At 41.9% G+C, this 25621-nt stretch overlaps 1 protein-coding gene across 1 annotated transcript in view; it reads left to right on the forward strand.

Annotated features, from left to right (window-relative positions):
• The window catches only part of Lamb4 (laminin subunit beta 4), a 92631-nt gene that overhangs the window by 40747 nt on the left and 26263 nt on the right, over window positions 1-25621 (forward strand). Inside the window, 9 exon segments of the mRNA XM_087206564.1 lie at window positions 3618-3795; window positions 5358-5501; window positions 7109-7340; window positions 7749-7906; window positions 9264-9314; window positions 9317-9487; window positions 18137-18179; window positions 18181-18343; window positions 23097-23190. Of these exon segments, the coding sequence (XP_087062690.1) occupies window positions 3618-3795; window positions 5358-5501; window positions 7109-7340; window positions 7749-7906; window positions 9264-9314; window positions 9317-9487; window positions 18137-18179; window positions 18181-18343; window positions 23097-23190 (1234 nt within the window).

A 25621-nucleotide genomic window follows, 5' to 3' on the forward strand; every position in this document is an offset into this window, starting at 1 on the left:
AAGGAAGAGTGTTTTGTGAAGCAGTCACTACAAATTAGACACAGGGGTAGGAAGAGGCATAAATGAAATATCTACCTCCCTCCCATCCCAAGGCTCACTGTCTCCAGTGGACATGCAATCAGCAAGCAACAATAGCATGGGGAGAGAGGGGTTCAGAATTGTAGCAAGGCACTGCCCTGAAGACAATGTGATACACAGTAGTTCTCAGCCTCATCTGACCCAACCTTCTGCTGTTATACAGCTTTCTGCTACTGTAACAAAATGCCTGAGATAATCTGCTCATAAAGAAAAAAGGTTTATTTGGGCTCACAGTTGTGCAGGTTTCACTCCATGGTCAGCTGGGCCCACTGCTTTTGAGCCTGTAGCAAGGCAGCACCTCGTAGCAGGGAGCAGTGGTAGAGCAAAGCTGCTCACCTCATGACCAGGACAAAAGAGAGGACAAGGAAGGGGCTGGGGTCTCACTGTCCCCTTTGAGGACCCATCCCCAAGGACTAGAAGACCTCCCACCAGGCCTCACCTCGTCAAGTTTTCACCACCTCTCAGTAGTGCTACTCCAGGGAACAAGCCTGGGCCTAGGGAAACACAAAGATCCAGGCTATAGCATTCCCTTTTTTATTACGGGAATTTTCTCACATCTTTAGCTTAGAATCACATACATGAGACACTATGGGCAAGTGTGTTGGAAACACGTTGACATGTTTAGAAAGCACAAACTCGGTCTCTCAGTCCAGACAGTTATAGACAGGGTGTTCTCCTTCAGTGATGTTCACTGGAACATCCAACAGCTGCAGGGGACATGAAATCATTTTCTATTTTACGAGCATGTCTCGTACGCCTGACCCCCGTCCACTGAATGCCAGAAACACACCACACCCAGTCACTGTGACTTCTAAAACCACTCCAGTGCATTTCCAGAAAGCTCCTGGGAGTATGGGACCCCTCCCTTTTTGAGAACCATGGGGCAGAGAGGGTGGGAGTGAGGGTAACAGTATGAAGAGATGAAGTTCAGGTTTTATCGGGTGGTGGTGGGAAGGCACTGAAAAGTTTAAAGGAAGGGATGACCTAAACCACATTTAAAAGGATCACTATGACTAAAGGGCAGAAAACTGATCTCAGGGAGGCAAGAATGGAAGCTGGGGCACCTATCAGGAGGCTGCTGTAGTAATCTGGGGAGGTGGCAGGGGAATGAAGAGCAATAAATGCATCCCAGACACATTTAAGAGGCAGCATTGAGAAGGCTCATGGTGACTGTGATGTGTGGGGGATGCAGGAGGAGCCATGTGGGTGACAAAGAAGCGAGGGTCAAAATGACCTTGTTTCCTTCACTGAGCTTGGCAGATGGTGACGCTGCTTAGCAGAGTAGTGCAGAAAGAAATGCAGGTCTGAGGCGTTTGGTTTGCAGTCCCTGTGGAACAAGCCAAAGCCGAGCAGATCAGGAGCCTGCACCTAGGAAAGGGGTGTGGAGGAGGAGGGGCTGAGAGAGCCTCGAGGAGCCCCAGCGCTTGGCTGCGTCACCCAGGGCTGAGACCCGAGCCAAGGGGATGTCGGTCAGAGAACAATTAGGGAAAGCCCACCGTCCAGTCTCCTTACCTGAGCTGCTGGTTAAAACCATTCTCCATGCTGCTTTCAACACCACGAGTTCAAAAGGGCCAGCTCATGTGGCCAATATGCTTCAGCAACACAGTCTCTTCTATGTTACCCAGCACCATTAATCCACATTTTAAATAGTATTAGGCATAACAAACTCTTCTTCTTCTTTTTTTTTTCTTAAATTCTTTTATTGGTGCATTTTAGGTATACAATATGTTTACATTTATCACTGGGTGCTTGTACCTGAACATGATGTATCTTGGTTCTTATTTTTTCCCCATTACCTGTGCGCCCTTCACCCCCTCCAGCCTTCCCTATTTACATAGACTTCGTTTCCATTTTTTTCTTTTCTCACCATTTTTCCTTTCCCTTCTTTCCTTTCCCCTTCCCCTCCCGCCACCCCTACACCTTTGGACCTTTTCTTTCTATTTAAAATTATCAATTATTCACTTTAATCATTTTCATCCTTATTTACACTCTCAGTTTCTCACAGTAGAGAAACTATTCGGTATTTACACATCTGTGTCCTATTTATTTCACTTAAGAGGATGGCCTCAATATGCATCCATTTAGCTATAAATGACTCTAATTTCTCATTCTTTATGGCTGAGTGGTACTCCATTTTATATTTTAAAAAAACCCACATCTTCTTTATCCAGTCTCCAGTTGATGGGCACTTGGGCTGTTTCCAAGCTTTAGCTATTACAAACTGTGCCGCTATGAACATGGGTGCACATATATCGCTGTGGTATGATTCTTTTAATTCTTTTGGGAGGATACCAAGCAGGGGAATAGCTGGGTCAAATGGGACCTCTAGTCCTAGTTCTTTGAGGTATCTCCATACTGATTTCCACAGTGGTTGCACCAGTCTACACTCCCACCCACAATGGAGAAGGGTTCCTTTCTCCCCACACCCCCGCCAGCATTTGTTATTGGATGATTACTTGACAGCAGCCATTCTTTCTAGGGTGAGGCGGAATCTCAGTAACAAACTCTTCTTTAAAAATATAACTGAAGCCTGCTGCACAAGCACAAGGACCCAAGTTCGATCCCTGGTACCAAAAAATAAAAAATAAATTTAAAAAAATAAAAATATAACTGAATATCCTTTCACACGTAAAAGTTGAAAAAAGCATCTGTCCCCATAATAGCTGTATGGCCTATGCCAGTAATTCCCCAAACACATCTGTGGAATACTGGTTTTATAATGTGAATGAGTATTATTTGGATATAGGGCTAGGTCATTAAATAACTGGAAATATCTCAATAAATATTAAAAAATATCTTTCTTACCAGGTGTGGTGGTGCACAGTAATAATCCCAGCACTTGGGAGGCTGAGGCAGGAGGATCACCATAAGTTGACCGGACTGAACTGTCTCAAAAACACAAAAAAGAAACAAAAAAGGTATCTTTCTTGCAGGACTTTCGGGAGCCTCTAATATGTTAATCTATCCAGTTCCTCTCCAAGAAGGAAGCATAGGTTGCTGTAGAACTCCACTGTTTACGCATAATTGGAAAACTTGCAGGAGAATTTCATGGAGTCAGAGTCCACTTTAACATGATGAGAAACTCTGTCAAAACCGTAATTTTTTAACTTACCACAAGCAAACCACTTAGTTAAAATTTTTCAAATCTAAGACAAATATATAAGCCAGTGAAAACTAATGATGATGGCAATAAAAAGGCAAACCCAGCCCAGGGATGTAGCTCAGTGGCACCACACCTGCCTGGCAAGCACAAGGTCCTGAGTTTGATCCCCGATACCAAAAAAACAGGAAAAAAAAAAAAAAAAAAAAAAAAAAAGGCAAAGTCTATTTTCTTTGCCATGACTCAGTAAATGTAAATATCTAGCTGAAGATTTCTTAAATAACTGAACATCATAAAATCTTCAGGCCTCTACAATTTAAAGGATTGCATCAAGTCTCTTTTGAATCCTTATTCTCAGAGATCTGTTTTTTTAATATAACAAGAATCTTGGACAGTGGACAGTTGGAACATGAGTCTTCTTTTTTCGTTATTTCAAAAGCTCGACCTTATTCCCCGAACCTGTCCATTAGAGGCTTCCTGCAGGCAGCAGGCCATGGCGGAGGATCAGCTGCACAGCTGTGTTGAAGCCACCTCGGAAGTGGGGCCTCGAGTGGTCCCCGGTGCGTGTGAAAGGCTGGTCGCCAGCATCTCGGCCAAGCTGCACAACGGCGCAGTGTGTGAGTATCTCCCCATGGCCCCCGAGCACGATGCCTTTTAGATCTCCAGTGGATGGATGATTTTAGCACCCGCTCTACACAGCAAGCCCAACACCCGCCACCCATGCTGCCCACCGAGCAGTCAGAACAGAATGACAGATCCTCCCACAGGGGAAGAGGACCGTGCGTGGAGTGCTGACCTGCAGGAGCTATGGTCCTTCAATATTCATTGGAAATCCTTGAGTTTTAGGGCTGGAAGGAACTCTAACCAATTTCTTTCATCCCCAAACTTTCATTTAATAAATTAGGGTTTTAGAGTCCAAAAAGCACTGTGTAACTGGCTCATTTCACTCAGCCAGAGCAGAGGGCTTCTCAGCCTCAGCACTGCTGATGGTGCCAGCTGGGTGGCTCTTTGTCACGGCGCCTGCCTGTGCATGGTGTGGCGTTCAGCCCCTTGACACCAGTGTTGCCCACCCTAACTGTGATGCTCAAAAATGTCTCCAGACTTTGTCAGATATTCCTTGGGGGGCAAAATTGCCCCCGAGCTGAGAACCAGTGCTATGGAGTGACAACCACAGTAAGAGGTTCCACAGTAAGATTTCCAGGCAAATGCCTTCTCCTTCAGGGCGGGGCTGTGGCTTCAGTGCTCCCACCATCTCATAGAATATGTGCACTAGGGGAAATAAAAACTTGTAGGTGTGATTAAAAAAATTATGATGAATGTTAATTTTTAAAATTTTTGTTAGAGTAAAAGATACATTGCCATTAAAGCCCCTCAAAATCCTTCCCTTTCATTTCAAACACACTTGGCCCATCATTCTTGCCACTTTCTGGAGCAGTTCTGGAAGTCCTTTTTCATAAGTATCTTTAGTCGCAGTGTCATGGCTGCCTCAGAGTCCTGAATTGATTTGAAACGTTTACCTTCCATGGTCATTTTGACCTTGGGGAAGAGCCAGACATCTCCCAGGGCCAGACCTGGTGAAAGGGGGAGAGAGGATATATTGCAGTGTTTTTACGTGCCTGCCTTTCCATTGGATGCACTCAGCAGCAGCATTAACTGCATTTTTATCACACCTTGTAAAGACACTCATGAAGGAGGACTTCTAGAACTGCTTCAGGAAGTAGCAAGAATCATGGACAAGTGTGTTTGAAACAAGGGGGAGTTTCTGAGGGGATCAGTGTGTCTTTTACTGCAATAATTTTTAAAGATCTAACCATTCCCTGTATATTTTGATCATGTCTCATAGGACATCAGGAATTGAAGGAATAATACCAATTGTAACACTTGCCTTCAGATCATTGTTTAAAACAATTCATTTTAAGCGTTTCATTAACTTTTCAAATAATGTTTGTTGAGTGCTTACTACATGCTAAATGATATTCTAAATATTACAGAAGCATTACTGCCTTTGATCTGGACCACAGTCCCACAGAATATATCCTACATTATCCCTGCCTGCCAGCAGTTCAGGCAGTTGAAGATTAGAGAGGCAACAAATGAAGAAGGTACCTAAAGGCACAGGGGACACAGTACTTCTCTCTGCCAGCTCCCTCACCTCTGCCTCCTGCCTTTCTCCCTGCAGCCTGCAAGTGCCACCCCCAGGGCGTGGTCGGGCCCCAATGCAGCCCATTGGGAGGCCAGTGCCAGTGCAAACTCCGCGTGGCTGGGCGCTGCTGTGACAGGTGCTCCGCGGGAAGCTGTGGTTTGGGACATCATGGCTGTCACCGTATGTAGCAAAAACTAGGAGGGGAAATGTGTTCATTCACAACCTTGGTGTTTTGAGGGCAGGCAAAGGGACGTGGGGCTTTTCAAGGAGGCTTTTCAAGGAGAGGGAACTGGAACTTGACCACACTATTCTGATTTAGTCTGTCTATGTAACTGAAATGTGCCGGAAGATTTTCTACCACACCTCAGTCCTTCACTGGTCGATGGCATTCTGTAGAGATCTCTATTAGGAGCTACAAGTCACGAACAGAACGAGGCCCATGCTTCCGGGAGTTTGCATCGGCCTGAAATGGGCCACAGTCTGGGTAACACTGGCAGCACCAAGAAGACAGTTGGTTGTGCACACCCAGCTTTATGGTGTGGCCTTTGAGCCCAGTGGCTGGAGAGGTTAGAACAACCATGAGACTGGGAAACCAGGGAAGGGATGCCACTGTCACCCAGGTAAGGCCTCCTGACTAAGGTTGCCTCTGTTCTGATGCTGAGCCTCAAACAGCCTTACAGCTCATTTTCTACCCAGCCTCTAATGACGACTCAGACAGAGCTTCAACCATGGTTGGTGATTCAGCTCCTACGGCCGCCATGTTCGGCATATGTAGCTCCTGTTCCCCATGGAAACCTTTAGTGAAAACGTTACTCCCAACAGAAAGCTACATCAGGATCCATGAAACCTACTGTACGTTAATTCTCATTTGCAGCAGAGGAACATATCTTTTGAGCCATGATTCAGAGAGGTGGTCCCCTTCCTGGTTGCTGCTTGGGCATAGCTGCCTCCCCAGCAAACAGTGAGCAGGTTCTACACTGCTTACTTTTTTAAAGTTATGAAACGCTTGAGAGACACAGAGGGATCTACACAAAGGAGCAAGTGTTTCTTCCATTCCATGTGGTCCTCGCTAACACCACATAGCCAATGAACCTAGAATTCAAATCCACCAAGTCCAGATGCAAAATCTGTACACTTTTTGTTGTTTACTTGCTTGCTTGTTTGTTTTTCACTACTGGGGATTGAACCCAAGACCTTTACACTGAGCCACATCCCCAGATCTTTTTTTTTTTTTGAGACAGGGTCTTGCTAAGTCACTAAATTGCCCAGATTGGGGTCAAACTTTCAACTCTCCTGCTTCATCTTCCCACAGTGCTGGGATTACAGGCACCTGGTTTGGGATTACAGGAATGCCCCAGTTCCATGGATCTTACATTTTTACAAATTTCAGTCCTACTTTGACTCCTAAGATGTATGAAAGTTTAAGTCATTAAAATTATGTTGCTTGTTCAGTTCCTGTGTACAAACAGCATTTTTTTTTTTTTTTGGTACCAGGGATCAAACTCAGGACCTTGGGCTTGCAAGGCAGGCACAGTGCCACTGAGCTAAATCCCCGGCTCCAAACAGCAAATGTTTAAGGACCAGTTGTTCACAATCTGTCATTTATTAAAGGAATCAGTAAATCATTATTTACCTCGTATTCATTATATACCAGGGTTTGTCCTAAGCACCCTATAAACTCACTTTACCCACCTCGGCTGGGACAGGCAATGCAAAATGAGAACTGCAGCCCTCCCGCTACCATGCCACTTGCTCTGCCCCAACAGAGTTCTCTGTGCTTTATCCAGCATGTGACTGCCATCCTCAAGGCTCAGAGAACACGGTATGTGACCCAATAACTGGTCAGTGCCCCTGCCACGGAGAGGCGGCCGGCCGCCGTTGTGATCAGTGTCTGGTGGGCTACTTTGGATTTCCCAGCTGTCGCCCATGCCCTTGTAATGGGTTTGCTGAACTTTGTGATCCAGAGACAGGGTCATGCTTCAAATGCAGGGGCTTTACAACTGGAAGAAACTGTGAAAGGTATGGAATTCACATGCACTTTAAGTTTCAGATTTTTAAAGTTTTATTCTGATTTCTCAATGGAAGACTCAACAGTATGTGTGGAACAACTAGTACGGGTGGGGAAAGTCACTGTTCCATCATCCTTTAAAATCATCTTGTGAGCCAAAAATGTCGGATTAAGTCAATAACACATTTTCCTGGCCCATGACTTTTATATGCCTTAACTGTGACATGTAAATCATAAAGCTTAATGACTGTACCTTGAGGTTTTCACTACAAAACAAAAATTCTTTTACAGAGAAAATAAGCATCTTCTAAAACATTGAGCTTTGAAAGTTGTGTTGTCTTAAAGCATAGCAAACCCATGTTGGCTAACACGTGAGATTTTCCCAGGAACATTTTGGTAAAAGGAAATTCCTTTGACAGGTGCATCGATGGTTACTATGGAAACCCTTCTTTAGGACAATCTTGTCGACCTTGCCTGGGTCCAGATGTTCCCTCGAGCAGTCGGTATTTTGCCCGTTCGTGTTATCAGAATCCTCGGAGCTCAGATATAATCTGCAATTGTCTGCAGGGTTATACAGGTATGGCTTGGTCACATGTTCATAATGGATCTGCCAGGCACACATGAGAGGTGCAGAATATACTAAGGAAAGGAGGCATAATGTGCTGACATGCTGCCTTCCGGAAGGAAGAATGTGAATGATTCAGAAGCCAGTGACATTCACTCAATTCCACTGAGCTGTAATTTTTTAAATAATGTTTTACAAAACCAGTTGACCAAATAAGATCACATCACATTAATTTATTTAAAATATAACCATCACGTGCTAAATGAGACATAGAGATATGCATATGACTGAATAGCATATATATTATATATAACACATTATATAAGCAATTAAAAAGTACAAATTTGATTAGCCAAAATCTTTCCTTGTATTATTCCAAGCAATCAATTTGGTATTTCACACATATGGCTAATTTTTTTTCAATGTCTTCAAGCATTACTTTGGGTATTATGCAGATATTGTGTAAGTCTTAGTTCAAAATTTGTATCTCTGCTCCATCAAAAATTTTATTTTAAAAAGCTTAAGCATGCATATGAATATATAATGCAAATAAGACAACTTACAAAGTCTGCTTGATTCTGTCCCACTTAGGAAACATGGCAGTATTATTTTCTTTGATGGTATTTACCATCTTAATAACAAATAACATGCCTGATTTTCTTCTTAGTTGTTACATCTGAGGTTACACATGGCATTAGCTGATTCTTCCCCTTCTCCAAGCACGGCTGGGCTTGATTGCAGTTTGTAAGACTGAGACTATCTTTAGGCTTATGGCATTTCCAGGAGGCTGAACCGAAACGTAGAGAGAAGCCTCACGTTTGGGGCACCCAGGCACGGTTGCCTTGAGGTTGGAGTGGTCAGGAGTGTTGGAGGGAACAATGGGCGGTCCACACCGGGCTCAGCGGATGCTCCCCGAGGCCTCGCACGCGGAAAGCTGCTCCCGCCCGCCTTCACTCTTGACACCTCTCTCGGGCTGTTGCTGTTTGGCACGTCCCCTTCCGATCATACCTCACCTCTAGGATGTTCCAGAGGACAAGGGCTGAGCAGAGCTCGGATCCTGGGACCCACGAGAGTAACCGTAGTTATATAGAGACCTAGGAATCCTGTGCCCCCAACTCCTTGGCTTTTTTTTTCTCCTTAGCTTTTGAAGAAAGACCAAAATCCATTCTTCACAGAGACATTTAGCTCTGAAAAACTTTTTTTGTTCTCTCTTAAACAAAAGTTAATGTTTTGTTTAATTTACAGTATTTTTCCTTATTCTCCCCAAATGTGCGTCTTCGGGTCATCCCTAGTGGAGCTCAGTGACTCCATTTCCGTCAGTCTCTTCCTGTCCTCCAGTACTCACATCATCCCATCCCCCCTTTTGCAGGGACCCAGTGTGTGGAATGCGCTCCTGGTTTCTATGGCAATCCACAAGTTTCCGCGCACCTTGCCAGCCATGTGTCTGCAACCACAACATAGACGTGACTGACCCAGAGGCCTGCAGCCGGGTGACAGGCCTCTGCCTTCAATGTCTGCACAATACCCAGGGCCCAAACTGCCAGCTCTGCAAAGCAGGTCACTTTGGCTCTGCCCTCAATCAGACCTGCAAAAGTAAGTCAGCAGAGCTCAGGGAAGAGACTGAGCCCAGCTAATGAAAGTGGGGTCAGCAAAGCCCAGGCTCGCATCACTCGGGCAGTCCCCGAGGCAAAGCTGCACCCGCTGCACGCAGAGTCGTGGCCCTGAGCTTGTCTACAGGAATGGGGGCAACCTCCCGCCTCAGGGGTGGTTACAATGTACTCACTGCTCTTGTCAGTTTCCCTTTTGTGACTGGGACTCCAATGAGTGTAATCATTATGTACTACAAACATGTACCGATAAAAAATGAAAAAGAAAAGAGTATTAAAAATCATAGTAAGGGCCGGGATTTAGCTCAGCGGTTTCGCCGCCAGCTGCGCAATCTCAAGGACCCGAGTTCGATCCCCGGTACCAAAAAAAAAAAAACCAAAAAATCATAGTAAGTGATCACATAGCTGTTAGTTTGATTTTAAAAGAAACATTTCAGGAGCCGGGGATTTAGCTCAGTAGTTCTGCCGCCTGCCTCGGAAGCACAAGGACCCGAGTTCGATCCCCGGTAGCCCCCCCGCCCCCAAAAAAGAATAAATGAGACATTTCAGATAGTCAATAGGATCCCTCGCAGAACAATCAGTGTAGGGCCTAAGACCACAAGCATTTCTTGTAGAAATCATTTAGAGTGGAAAGATGTTACCTTCACTTTGTATTTTCCTTTTCCTAATTAGCACCTTCCATTTTCCGACAACTCTGTAAAACGATGAGTTGTAACTAATCTCTCTAAATTTATGTCTAAATTTTTCCTCTAAGTGCCATCCTTTTCACATAACTAACTTCTTCCTTTTCCTCCTAAATCGTGATTATTTTTTGTTGTCTTTATTTTTAATTTTTAAATATTTTTAAAATACTGCTCCTGAAGGAAATGTGAGGAAAGTTAAAAGACAAAAAAAAAAAAAAAGCCACGCATTGTTCCTTACCTGAACACCACTAGTTCTGATAACAATTATTGACGTGACTTTGCTTTGCTTCCATTTCCCCCTATGGAGTGGGACTTTTCTAAATGGAGGAATTTTAAAATGTACTTATTTATATTTTTCTCATATTGCATGCTGTTTATCAAAAGCTTCATAAATAAAACTTTATCCATATTAACAAGTATTTTCTTGTAAGTTTTAAGAAAAATAGAGTCACAGTTATGGAGATATTTTAAGATTATTTATAAATCTTGCCAAATTGCTTTCCAAAAGGAACAAATCAGTTTAACTTCATACCAATAATCTCTCCAACTACAGTGTTTTATTACAAACTTTCCAGCAGCAATTCTACATTAATAAATATATTAAAGGAATTACTTTTCACTTTATCCCCTCCCAGCCCCTAAAAGATATTTCTTTGGTTCTTTGTGGTATTTTTCTTGCTTGTACTAAAATTGAAAAATAAAATTGAAAATATGTTTTTAAAAACAAGGAAAAGGGAGAATAAAGTTTTCATATTTTAGGAGCTGTTTCAGTGTTTCAGCATACCCAAGTCAACTTAGTAAACCAGTTTCCCAAATCATTTTTTTATTAAATAAGTTTACTGGTACAATTTAGATATAAATAATGATCATTTTCATCATATGGAATTTGTACCTGCACATGATATATCTTGATTCTTTTTCTTCCCCTCCCTTCAAACCCTCTTCCCCTCCTTATTTAAAAAAGGTTTGTTTCCACTATATCTTTCTTTTCTTGTTTTTCTTTCTTTTCCCTTCCTTCCTTTCCCCCTCCCCCTTCCCTAGTGCCCCTTCCCACTTGAATATTTTCTTCCTATTTTACAATGTCTATTATACATTCTGGACATTATTTACATTTTCAGCTTCTCATACCAGAGAAACAATGTGATATTTACATATTTCTGTCTGATTTTTTTCACTTAAGAGTAGGGTCACAAGGTGCATCCATTTACCTATTAATGTCTCAAGTTTATCCTTCTTTATGGCTGAGTAATACTCCATTGTATAAAACCCACCACATCTTCTTTATCCATTCATTGGTTGATGGGCATTTGGACTGTTTCCAAGATTTACCTATTACAAACTGTGCTGCTATAAACTTGGGTGTGCAAATATCACTATGGTATGATGCTTTTAATTCTTTTGGGAAGATACCAAGAAGAGGAATAGCTGGGTCAAATGGGACCTCTAGTCCTAGTTCTTTGAGGAATCTCCATACTGATTTCCACAGTGGTTGCACCAGTCTGCACTCCCACCAGCAGTGGAGCAGGGTTCCTTTTTCCCCACAGCCCCACCAGCATTTGTTATTGGTTGATTCTTCATAATAGCCATTCTTACTGGGGTGAGATGGAATCTCAGTGTTGTTTTAATTTTCATCTCTCAGATGACCAGTGATGCTGAATATTTTTTATATGTATTTATTTGTCATTTGAACTTCTTCATCTGAGAAGTATGTATTCATCTCAGATGCCCATTTTTGGATTGGGTCTTTAAATTGGGGGGGTAGTTTTTTCAGTTCTTTATATATTCTCGATATAGGTCTTTTGTCTGAGGAACAATTGGCAAAAATATTTTCCCACTCTGTTGGTTGTCTCTTCACTCTGTTGGTGATTACTTTTGCTGTGCAAAAGATTTTAATGAGATCCCAGTTGTTGATTCTTTGTAATATTTCCCATGCAATATGGGTTTTGTTCATAAAGTCTTTGCCAATACCTATGTCTTCAAGAGTCCCACCTATTCTCTCTTCCAGCAGATTTAGTGTTTCTGTTTTAATATTTAGATCTTTGATCCATTTTGATTTTAGTTTAGTGCATGGTGAGAGACATGGGTCTAGTTTTAGTCTTTGGCATATGGAAAGCCAGTTTTTCCAGCCCCATTTATTGAAGAGGCTATCTTTCTTCCAGTGAAGGTATTTAGCTCCTTTGCTGAAGATAAGGTGGCTGAGTGTGTTTGGAGTTGTTTCTGTATCTTCTAGTCTGTTCCATTGATCCTTGGGTCTGTTTTGTTTTGTTTACCAGTACTATACTGTTTTTATCATAATAGCTCTGTAATATAATTTCAAGTCAAAGATTGTGATGCGTCCTGCCTTGCCTTTGTTGCCCAGAATTGTTTTTGCTATTCTAGATCTCATCTGGTTCCAAATGAATTTTTAGGAGTATTTTCTCTAGTTCTGTGAAGTATGCTATTGGTATTTTTATTGGTATTGCATTAAATCTGTATAACAATTTTGGGAGTATGACCATTTTTATTATGTTGGTTCTTCCTACTCATGAGCAAGGGATATCTTTCCATTTTCTGATATCCTCTTCAATCTCCTTTTTCAGAATATTGTTTTCAATGTAAAGGTCTTTTACTTCCTTTGTTAGATTGATTCCTAAGTAATTCATTTTTTTTTCAATCCTATTGTGAAAAGAATGGTTTCCCTAATTTCTTTCTCAGTAAGTTTGTTATTTGTGTATAGGAAGGCTATTGACTTTTGAGTGTTGACTTTGTATCCAGCTATGCAACTAAATTTGGTTATTAAATCTAGACATCTTTTGGTGAAGTTTTTGGGGTCTTCTATGTAGAGTATATGTCATCTGCAAATAATGATAGTTTAACTTCTTCCTTTCCTATCTTTATTCCTTTTATTACTTTCTCTTGTTTAATTGCTCTGACTAATGTTTCCAGAACTATGTTGAATAGGAGTGATGATAATGGGCATCCTTGTCTTGTTCCTGATTTTAGAGTGAAAGCTTTCAGGTTTTGACCATTTAGTATGACGTTGGCTGTTCGTTTATCATAGATGGCTTCTTTCAGATTGAGATAAAGACCATCTATCCCAATTTTCTATAGGGTTTTTATCATAAATGGGTGTTGGACTTTGTCAGATGATTTTTCTGCATCTATTGAGAGGATCATGTGATTTTTGTTCGTGGCTGTGTTGATATAGTGTACTACATTTATTGATTTGCATGTGTTGAACCATCCCTGCATCCCTGGGATGAATCCTACTTGGTCAAGGTCTTTTTGATGATTTGCTGCATTCTGTTTCCCAGTATCTTATTGAGGATTTTTGTGTCTATGTTCATTAGGGAGATTGACCTGTGGTTCTCTTTTTTGGTTGGATCCTTCTCTGGGTTTGGTATTAGGATAATACTTGCTTCCAGAAGAGACTTTGAGAGTATTGCTTCCCTTTCAATTTCATTAAAGAGTTTGAGGAGTAGTGGCATTAGATCTTCTCTAAATTTTTTGTAGAATTCAACTGTGAATCTATCAAGACCTGGCCTTTTGTTTGTTGAAAGGATTTTTTAAATTAAATTTTCAATTTCATTGGTTGATAATTGGTTTATTTAGAATTTTTATATCTTCTTGATTCAGCTTTGGTAATTAAAATGTATCTAGGAATTTCTGCATTTCTTCTGTGTTTTCCATCTTATTAGAATAAAGGTTCTTAAAGTAGGTATTGATGATCTAGATTTCTGCAGAATCAGTTGTGATTTCACACTTTTCATTCCTAATTGCATAGATTTGAGTCTTTTCTTTCCTTTTTTTTCTGATAAGGTTGGCTAGGATTTATCAATCTTATTTAATCTTTCAAAGAACCAACTCTTCAATTCATTGATTCTTTGCGTTGTTTTCTTAGTCTCATTTGAATTAATTTCTGCTCTGATTTTATAATTTCCCCCCTCATATGAGCTTTGGGTTTGACTTGTTCTTTTTCTAGAAGTTTGGGGTTCAACATTAGGTTGTTTATTTCAGCTGGCTCAGTTTTCCTGATGTGAGAGTTCACCACTATAAGTTTCCCTTGTAGGACTGTTTTCATTGTGACCCATAAGTTTGGTATGTTATTTTGGGATTATCATTTCATTGTAGAAACTAATTTCTTCTTTAATTTCATCTATGACCCATTGGTTGTTTAGGAGTGTGTTATTTAATTTCCATGTGTTTATGTAGTTTTTATGGTTTCTTTTGCCATTGATTTCCAGATTCATTGCACTGTGGTCTGACAATATATATAGGATGATAATTTCAATTCCTTTGCATTTACTTAAGCATGTTCTATGAGCTAGTACGCAGTCTATTTTGGAGAACATCCCATGTGCAGCTGAGAAGAATGTGTATTCTGATGTTGTGGGGTGGAACCCTCTGTATACTAAGTCCATCTGTTCACATGTTTGGTTTAGTTCTGATATTTCTTTGTTGATTTTTTTTGTCTAGTTGATCTATTGTGATAGTGGAGTACTGAGATTCCCCCATTATAATTGTGTTAGTGCTTATTTGATTTTTTCATGTCCATTAATGTTTGTTTTATATAGTTGGGTGTGCTGGTATTTGGTGCATGTATATTTATGATTACTATCTCTTCTTAGAGTTTTCCCTAAACAAGTATGTAGTGACCTTCCTTGTCTCTTTTGATTAGTCTTAGTTTGAAATTCATTTTGTCTGCAAATAGGATAACTACCCCTGCTTTTTAACCCAGTTCCTGTCACATGAAATATTATTTTCCATCCTTTGACTTTCAGTCTATGAATTTCTTTTTGAGTTAAATGTGTTTCCTGTATGCAGCAAATTTTTGCCTCTTCTTTCTTGATCCACTCTGCCAGTTTCTTTCTTTTGATTGGCGAATTGAGACCATTTACATTGACGGTTATAACTTACATATTGGCTTATCCTTGTCATAGTATTTTCCTGTTGTTGATTCCCTGGTTTCCCCCTCTGTTTAATTGCTTGCCTTGCCTGGTGGCTTCTGTTGGTGTTCTTGGAATTGTGGTCTTTATTATTTCTTTCTAAAATATCCTTCAGAACATTTTGTAGAGCTGGTTTGGTGATCATGAATTTCTTCAGTTGTTTTTTATCATGGAAGTATCTTATTTCTCCACTGATTCTGAAAGATAGTTTTGCAGGGTACATTAATCTGGGTTGCAGATTATTCTTGCAGGAATTGAAATACTTCACTCCAAGCTCTCCTTGACTTAAGGGTTTGTGTTGAGAAGTCTGCTGTGATTCTGATGGGCTTTTCTTTATAGGTGATTTGTTTCTTTTCTCTAACAGCTTTTGTGAGGGGGGTGCATTTTGGTTTTTGTTTGCTTGTTTGTGTTTTCTTGGGTACCGGGAATCAAACTCAGAACCTTGCCCTTGCAAGGCAGTTGTGATGCCACTAAGCTAAATCCCTGGCCTTCTAACAGCTTTTAATATTCTGTTCTTCTGCTGGACTTCTGGACTCTTGATTATTATATGGCTTGGTGTAGATTTATTTTGGTCTAGCTAAATGGAGCTCTATATGACTCTTTTGTGTGTCAAATTCTTTTTCCATGTTTGGGAAGTTTTCAACCATTACTTCTGTGAATAGGTTTCTTTAATGTCTTTTGCACTGACTCTTGCTTTTTCACTGTCTCCAATCAGTCTTATGTTGTTCTTCTTTACCTTGTCTTGCAGCTGTTGGATTGATTTTTCATGATCCCTTGCTATTTGAAGAGATCTTTCTTTTCATGATCAGTAACCACAATCCTGTCTTCTAGGTCTGATATTCTGTCCTCACTTTCATTCATTTGGCTTTGTAAACTTTCAATGGAGTTTTAAATCTCCTAGATATCTGTTTGCATTTGTTTCATGGATTTCATTTCTTTCCTATGTTGGGCATTCATGGTTTCCATCATTTTCCTAAAGCTCTTATATTTTTCTATCTTTGTTTACTCTAGATTCACTGAACAAGTCCTTCATTTTGATCATCATCTTTTTTTTACCTGAGATATTATTTCTGATTTTATTTTCTCTATAGCTCCATACATCTGTTTATTTACTTCTGCTGCTATCATTTCAGAAAATTCAGGTGGATAGCTTCTGATTTCCTCTATCTGATTGTCCCCTAGATTTGTCCAGGGTGGGCTGGAGCTCTGGATTTGCATTTTGCTTCTGTGTCTTATTATTTTTCTATGTTTTTATTTTAATTTGTTTTCTGTGTTGATGCTTCTAAGTTTTTCTATGGTAGGTAGCTTTATCACTAGCATTGAGGCTTCCCTAGGAAATGTCTATTACTCAGAGATGTCTTCTAGGTGGAGCTGGCTTTTGATCTTTGTGTCCCAAGACCCTACCTTCCCAATTTATTAGGGGTGAGAAGTTGCTATCAATTTGACTCAGTACCCAGTCCTTTCGTACTGGACTATAATGATGATTATGGCCCCAGATAGTCACAGTCTCCCTTGTTGTCATACAAGGAAAAGCAACTGATTACAACATGTTTGGCATCCTGGCTTCAGTAGTACAATTAGCAATAACAATAACATCAAACACAACCTAGAAACTGACAAACTGTGGTAACTATTAATTTGGTACCTTTAACTGTAGGAGCAAGATCTATAGTTTTATAACAAAATCTAACATAAACCAGGAACTTGCATGCTGTGAGTTTCTCCTTGGTAGAATGTTTTTACCCTGTGAGAGGGAAATTTAAAATAGGGATAGGGGACAAAACAGAGAGATAACTGGGCTGGGGAATTCAGCTCAGTGGCGCCACAGCTGCCTCGAAGCACAAGGTCCTGAGGTTGATCCCTGGTACTACAAAAAAAACAAAAACAAAACAAAACAAAAAAAGAGAGATAACTGAAGAGAAATATAATAGAAGCAAGGCTGAAAGACAAAGAATGAACCCAAGCTTTGGTAAACAGAAGAGGACAGGAGAGAAAGAATGAAGAAGAAAGCAAAAGAATATATCAAAGCAAACCAGAAAGACTAGAGATGAGGTTCACTCACAGGAAAATATCAAAGAATCACGAAAAACAGTTGAGGAAAGAGAGAATCAGGATGGACAAAACTAAACAAACAATAAAAGTAAAAATCTAAACAACCAAAAATAAAGAGAGAGAAAGAAAGGAAAATGAAACAAAGAAAGAAATATTAAAAACAAAGAAAAGCCTGGCTCCGGCAGTTCTGTGTTCATGTTCAAGTCAGAGCCCAAATCTGTGCTGGGTAAGCCGCCGAGTCTGCAGCAGATTAGTGCTGGGTGTGGGGCTGATCTTAGCCTCCAGATGTGGGGCTGGGGCCAGTCTTCCGCCCCTTGGTGATGTCCCTTGATGGCCGCCCATGTCTCCTTACCTGTCTTCGCCTGTGCCACTTTCCCAGTTGCTGTGGCACCCTCAGACAGAGCCAGCCTCATGCAGCTCCCAGGCCTGTGTAGTTGGTCCCTCCTGGACCTTGCGCAGCCTCCTCTGATCCACACCCGCTCCTCTCAGGAGGCCGGTCACAGGGCCAGGGGAGGGCTGACTTCACTTCCCACCTCCGGAGGCTGCTCGAATCCAGGGTTCACAGTCTGTACTCCTCTCTCCGCCTGCTGGTCCTGGGGAAGGAGAGGTCCCGCTGCTCCACCCAGTACCCTCACCCTGAGTCCTCACCTTGTCACTAAGGGTTTCAGTTAGCCACTACTCTCCCAAATCATTTAAATAAGTAGAACTGGGGCTGAGCACGAGGGGAAAGCAAGACAGGCTCCCTGTGAGCTCCTGGAGCATGGAAGGTTAAGCCATGTGAAACTGGTCCTGGGAGATCAAAGTGATTGAACGGGCTCGACCTGCTTAGCTCTCTAATAAATCCTGTACTATTAGAAGGTGTTTCTTCTTTGAGCCCTTTGGAGAATGACCTGTTAGGTCTACAAAACTGTTTAGATGGTTAGTTTAACACCAGTGTTATAGACTCTACCTCTAACGACAGCTTTATTATCCCAGGCTGCTCCTGCCATCCTCCCAGGGTGAGGCCCTCGGAGTGTCCTGTGCCTCTGTGACCCTCTCACTGGGGCGTGCCCTTGCCTGCCCAATGTCACCGGCCTGGCCTGTGACCGCTGTGACGATGGATACTGGAACCTGGTCCCTGGCAGAGGGTGTCAGCCGTGCAACTGTGACTCCAGGACCTCTCGGAATAGCCACTGTGACCAGGCAAGACACTAAAGCTTACCGTGCACTCAGAGTGTGATGGTGAACACGGCTTCCAAGTGTGTGTTTATGTGCTGCTGATCATTTGTGTTTCTCGACGCGATGGATGGGCCTTATACAGGGATAAGGAATTATTAACCAAGCAATACAAGAAAAGAGGATGAGGGCCTCAGAGTTAAACTTCACCTACTTGAGTTCTCTATCAAGCTTCCCTTTCACTACTTTATACACGCAATCATAGGGAAAACCCAAGAAGTAGATTGTTAATCAGAAGTTATTATTAATCAGAAAAAAAATAAATAGGTGCCTTCAGAATCCAGAATTTCATTTTTTAAATGAAGCTGCCACTCCCTGTGACTTGCCACTGCTTTCTGTGTGGGTAACCTAACATGTTTTCTTTTTCTTTTTTTTTTTTTGGTATCGGGGATCGAACTTGGGTCCTTGCGCTTGCGCAGCAGGCGGCGAAACCACTGAGCTAAATCCCTGGCCCCTAAGATGTCTTCTTAACTTCCAGACCAGCACATACAGTCAATACCACATAACTGCATGTGATTTTCAGCCAATAAGAAAAGAAGCACAGAATTTTTAACAAATATTATAACATTATTTATTTATGGAAAAATTATTAATGCCATGCTTAGTTTTTTTGTTTTGTTATTCTTTTGTTGTTGTTCTTTTTTCTGGCTTCATGAATCTCTTCTTTGAAATACTTTCCACATTAATAGAGGTAGGTGAAGAGGTAAAACAATAATAAAAATCTAGAAAAGTCAAATCTACAATATAGGGAACAGAGTTTAATTGGAATAAAAATGCTGGAGTCTTCTGAATTGGTAAGTGTGGCTCACCTACAATTTCAGCTTCACTGTTCAGCTTACTTGTATTATCCAATCAAACATTTGAAGGTACTTCATATATATATATATATATGTTCTCCCTTCTCTTTTTCTTCGCTGACCCTCCTCCACTCCACCAATCCACACCAATGAACCATACTTTTTTCAAATGCATAAACTTTTTCTTTTAGGATAGATTTGATTTCAGAGATTATGACAACAGTGCAGGCAAAGTACCCGACACCCAGTTTCCCCCATTAGCATCTTATGGTAATATGAGGTATTTTTCACAATTAATAACCAATACTGATATATTATCACTTACTAAACCCCATCATTTTTTCAGATTTCTTAAATTTTTTTAGATTTCCTTAATTTTTATCTAATATCTTTCTTCTGCTCCAAGACCCCATCCACAACTGGTCACAATTAGTCATGATGTCTCCTTAGGGTCCTCTGAGCTGTGACAGATTCTCAGACTTACCTTGTTTTTGATGGCCTTAAATGTTTTGAAAAGTGGTTTGTAGAATGTCTGTTGGTTCAACAGACATCTAACATTTTTCTCACTACCCTGGAGTTAAGAGTTTTGAGAAGACCAAGGTGGTAAAGCACCATCATATTAAGTAAGGTACAGTGATTAACACAACTTGATGTGGCTCTTACCACCTACAGAAGTAGCAATTGTCAGATTCTATATTATAAAGTTACTCTTGGGCCGGGGATTTAGCTCAGTAGTTCCACCGCCTGCCTAGCAAGTACAAGGATCCAAGTTCGATCCCCGGTACCAAAAAAAAAGAGAGAGAAGATAAAGTTATTCTTGTCTATGTTTGCATACTGGGCCCTATGGAAGGAAGTCACTGCACACAGCCTGCACTTCAGGAGTAAGGAGTCATGTCTACTTCCTGGAGGCATAGCATCTCCATGAGTCTTTGGAACTGGGCATTGCAAGTTTACTTATGGTCTTCTATTTATTCATTTATTCAGCCATTTATTTCCATTACTGTGGATTCATGGATACTTACTTATACTACACCATTGGTCATAGCTCAACACTATTTTTTTTCCTGGTACCAGGAATCGAACTCAGGACCTTGCACCCGCCAGGTAGGTGTGGCGCCACTGAGCTAAATCCCCAGCCCAAGCTAAACACTATTTTGTTGTTCAACTTGTTCTGGCTTTGACCATTGGAAGCTCTTTCAGATAGCTCCTGTATCCCTTTAACATGCCCCAGTATTGTAGGCTTTTTCAAAGTACTTCCTCAATTTCTAGCAGGACAAAGTGCTCTGAGCTCATCTTATCTATTTCCTGCCCTTGTCCTAGAATTAACCATTTCTCTAAACGAGCACTGGTTCCTTTATTGGAGAATGGTGTCAGAAATCAAGATCTCAGCACTAGATGACCACACCTACCTTATATGTTCCTCTCTATCCTCCATACCTGCAGTAAATTAGTAGCTGCCCACATGACTGCTTGGCTTCCAGTTCATGAGACACTTCTAACATTCATGACCCCACTGTCTAGTTACTTCTTGGATCTTTTGGGAAGCAGCACTCTACATACTCTTCAGCCATGGAGGCTAAGGGCAGCTGTCAGCTGAAGGTCAGATGGCATTGGTTTAACCAAAAAGCCCCTTGTGACAAGGATTCTTTGGTTTGTTTGGCCCTTGGGTATCCCTTGGGGAAGGTTGCTCTCTACAATCAGGAAACACTTTCATTGGAGTACAGAGAAGACGTGGACAATTAGATCCCCAGCTGTTTAAACAACTACTGATAAATGTCTCTGTGTCAGCCAGGAGGTGGTCCCTAGCATGTTCCCACAGAGAGATCCAAACATGCTGTCCAGTATTTGCATCAGCAGCTTAGGTGGAGCTGGAGAAACAAGCTTCTCAGATTTGCAGATGCTACAGAGCTGTGAGCTAATATGAGAAAGACGGCAGAGGAGGCCACATAGACTAACCAGCTCCATGGAGGCTGGAAATGAGATGAAATGGTAACTGGGTAAAAGCAAAGTTGTGTAGTTAGGGTTTGGTTTTTTTCTTGGTTTTTTTATGGGGGGGGGTACCTCGGATCGAACTCAGGACCTTGAGCTTGCAAGGCAGGCGTGGTGCCACTGAGCTAAATTCCTGGCAGTTAGGGTTCTTTAAATCCCTTTAAATGCAGGGTGGAAATAATAACTCAGCACCAGGTCAAGTGAAAAATACCTGAGGATTTTCATTGTAAGCCAGCAGTGTACCAGGGCTATGAAAGAGGGGTGCCAATTCGAGCTGGAGTTGGGGTTCTGGGGCCACGTCCAGACCCAGGGCTGTCACCATCCCCACTATTGGCTCTGCTGGCCAGGCAGCAACAGGAGCATTGTTTTCATTTCTGAACACTAGATTTTTACAGTTTTTAAAAACTTTTAGTTGACACACAGTAATTGTCCATAATTGTTGTGTGATATTTTGATACATTTATAAGTGTGGAATAATCAATTCAGGGTAACTGGCATTTCAATCACCTCAAACGTTTATCCCTTCTTTATGCTGAGTACATTCAAAAAGCTCTCTTCTAGCTATTTTGAAATATATAACAGCCAGGTGTGGAGGCATAGCTCTGTAATCCCAGAACTTAGGAGGCTGAGGCAGGAGGACTGCCACAAGTTCAGAACCAGCCTGAACTACACAGCATGACCCTGCCTCCAAAAAATGCAATGAAATATGTAATAAATTATTGTTATCTGTAGTCATCCTGCTATGCTACAGACTACTGTAACTGAACCCTCCTATCTAACTGTATTTTTGTATCAATTAACTAACTTTTCTCTATCCTCCCCTCCCTCTGCCCTTCCCAGCCTCTGGTAGCCACTACTCTGCTCTCTACTTCTATGAGGGCATTTTTTTGATTCCGTGTATGAATGAAAATGTGCAGGATGTGTCTTTCTGCTAAGTAGCACATTTTAAACAAAACATAGACCCAAAAAGTATGTGTCCAAAGACAGACAACTAGGATAGTGGATAGAACCATGCTATTCTGTGACAAAGGAGTGAAGGAATTAGAGGTGGTCCGCCCCTCTGAGAGAAGCCATGGAGGGTTGGGAAGGAGGAAGCTGGCTTTGGCGCAGTCCTTTGGCAAGACTCAGAACAATGAGTGAGTGTCACAGGGAGGCAGACTGCATCAGAACAAGAAAGCGCTTCCAGGGCCCAGAAAGGTGGTAGACTTCATCACTTTATGAATCCACCTACTTCCTAGCTACAGCAGTACTTATGGAATTGATGTTTAGGCTGATTTGGTTAAGTATAATTTATGACTACTACAATAGTGATTCGCTTTTATAGTACTTTTCTCCTGTTATTTTCCAATCTCCTCAGTTTTTAGAGAAGCTAATCAAGAAACCATTTGGGAGGGTACAGAAAGTCTTGCCTTCTCCCAAAAGCACAGTTAAATGTCATTAAATGGTTAATTATAAAGTACCCCCAAAAAAGTCATTTTGCTGAGCAAAACATTAGCCCTGTTGGTAGAAACTACATTGTACATTCCATAATGGAAATACTACTTGCCAAATTAACTGATGAATGATACACTAGGTCTCTGGCGCCTCTCTCTCTCTCTCTCTGGATCTCCCATAACTGCAGAGGAAATGAATGTGGCCTGTTTCCCAATGTGTTTTGTTTCCATTTACATCTGTGAATGCTTCCCAGGGTGGAGCCACCGGTCCTTGACCAGCTGGGAGCAGGCAGTATATTCAGGACCCCTAAACCAAACACACTATCCTGATCCTCTGTAGTATTGGGGTGGTGGCTGGCCTGGCCGTGGGAATTATCCTCCCTCCACCTCTGCACAGCTGTATGTTCTAAATCACCGGAGGGAAAGATGTTTCCTAGGAAAATGAATTATGTTGTTAGACCATAAAGCTTGTCAATTCCTCACCCGTGACTGTTCTCACAGCTTACAGGCCAATGTCCATGCAAATTAGGCTACGGTGGGAAACGCTCCAAGGAGTGCAAGAATTATTATGCGGATCCATTCGGGCGATGCATGCGTAAGTACTGGATTTCTAAAGCACACGAACACAGCCAGCTGGCCCTGACCCAGGCATACTGCAGACCAACTGAGTTTCAAATTCCTTTATTTGACTGTCTTCTTTAGAAGTTTGGGCTTAGTGGGAAACTCAAAGTTTTGTCCTAATTTTGAAAGTAATATTTTTGTAGCCCTATAAAAACTATTTTTCTCCTATACTAAAATCCTGAATTGTGTTAAGCTGTGTTAATATTTGTAGCCTCTATTAAAATCCTGAAAAGTCATTATAATGGAACAGACTCTATGATCATGACCTGTAGCCAGCTGTCTGCTATTTGGAAGCATTTGAGGAAAATCAGCCCCTCTAAATTGAAGTAGAAGCTGGGAGGGGAGTGAAGGAAACCAGAGAGAGGTCTCTTCAAAGTGACTCTCAGTCTGCGACATCACTTACTGACCAGTGTTCATAGAATTCCTGCTCAGTCCTGTAGGTAGTGAACACGCAAGGTGACACCCTTGTCCTCCTGGAGTTTGTGTTCCAGGGCCCTTCATCCCGTGGGTGAGCCCTAAGTGGAGGACTTAGAGCAGCTCTGTATGGTGGAACTTTCTACAGTTAGGGAAATGTTCCACATCCTACTGTCCAAGGCAGGAGCCACCAGCCAGAGGTAACTATCAAGCACGTCAGGGTAGGCGCAGCAACTGTGGAGCAGAATCATGTGTATGTTTTATTTTACTTATTTAAACTTAAATTGCCACATGTGGTTAGTGGGTACCATATTGGGCGGTGCAAATGTAGAATCTGAGTTGGTTCTAGGAGGCAGAATTTCCCAATCTCCACTTTAAGTCAGCTTCCTAGCCAAGTCGACCCAAAATAGAGTCAAATGCGAGGGGCTTATTGTCACCGTCACCTCTACATCGCCACACAAGGTAACTCATTGCTGCTCTCCATTCCCTTATAAATGTGCTCCTTGGCTAAAGACATTGCCATCCTTCCCTCGTCTCATTTAAGTGCATGTTCTTAACGATTTTCTCCAGGCCATGTGTAACTCAGTTTTCTAAGGTGAATTGCTAGTTTCAAATTCCGGGAGGAGGGGCCGGGGGTCAGCTCAGTGGCAGAGCACTTGCCTACCATGCAAAACACCCTGGGTTCAGCCTCCAGCCCCAAAAATCAGAAGAAAAACAAAAGCAAGGAGGAATGTTGCTCTTGGATAATCTGTATCAGACAGCCTCTTCCCCTACAGCCCTCTAATATTTTAGTCTTAGTTCCTAAAATGCTTTTATCTTTTATAGTGAAGCAAATAGAGGAAACTTTGCAAATTGTCAGCTCAGGCCACAGACCCCACTAAAGCTCCAGGGAAGAGGAGCTAACAAGGAGGAACCTTGGCTTCCAGCCGGTGAAGTGACATAATGCTGTCCCCAAGGGCTTCCTGCTGAGGCCCTTAGACCAAGTCTGAGTGTGCCGGACAGGTGATATCCCATAGAGGAGCCTAGTGTGTTGATCAGTTTTTATTTATAATTGCCAGTATTTCTGCTCAAGCTGTCATTTAAAATCACTTGTTTCTTGCAGCGAATCCAAAGACATAGACTAGTGATTCGCTAACGCTTTGGAAATCGCTATAATGGCAATACCCTCCCCCATCCTCCATCCTCTGGCTTGATCAGAAACCTACTCGGATAAAGTGATATGCAGCATCAGCTATTATTATTAGCATCTCTTCGCAGTACATATTGTGGGGTCTTGATACAGATACACATTACACCTTGATCCTCCCCGGCCTCCTAGCCCCAAGCCATTCCCAGGTCTCCTTCCCATCTCCATAAAGTCTATCTCCCTATTTCCTATCCTCTTTCTTTTATTTTACTCTGTAAATTATTTATACTTTGGGTTTCTTGTATAAAAGAAACCATGCCCTATTTAACCTCTGTGTCTGATTTATTTCATTATGCATTAGCATGATGGTCTCAAGGTGCATCCATTTTCCTACATAGCTATTTTTAAAATTAAGATAAAATGCATTTCATTTCTCCTCCTCCTCTTTTTGAGAAGAAATAGTTCCCTTCTACATGGGAAGGCAGTGTGGGTCAGCACACCCAGGCTGGGTGGTGTTGAGGATCACGGGAATCCTGGGACCTCTTAAAAGTCCCTGGCCCATCTAAGGCGGCCATGGGGACAGCAGAGTCACTGGTGCACTGCCCACTGTTAACTCCACGCGCCTCACGCCGACAGATGAAGACGCCACCGGCACACGCTCACACGACACAGCGAAGACGGAGCTGATACTGTCCATGCGGAAGTAGGGCATAGGGAGGTTGCTGGGTTGGAGCAGCCATTGCACAGATCTCTGCAGTCACAGTGTTTTTAAATGGTCACCTCAGAAACTCGAGTTGAGAAGATTCTCAGGAAAGGGAGAGGGCTGTATTCTTGAGTAGCCGAAAACAAAAGATCAGGTGACAGT

The sequence above is a fragment of the Heterocephalus glaber genome, unplaced genomic scaffold (genome assembly GCF_053883595.1).
Source record: "Heterocephalus glaber isolate CG9 unplaced genomic scaffold, H.glaber_assembly_v1.0 deba00000676, whole genome shotgun sequence".
Taxonomy (NCBI): Eukaryota; Metazoa; Chordata; class Mammalia; order Rodentia; family Bathyergidae; genus Heterocephalus; species Heterocephalus glaber.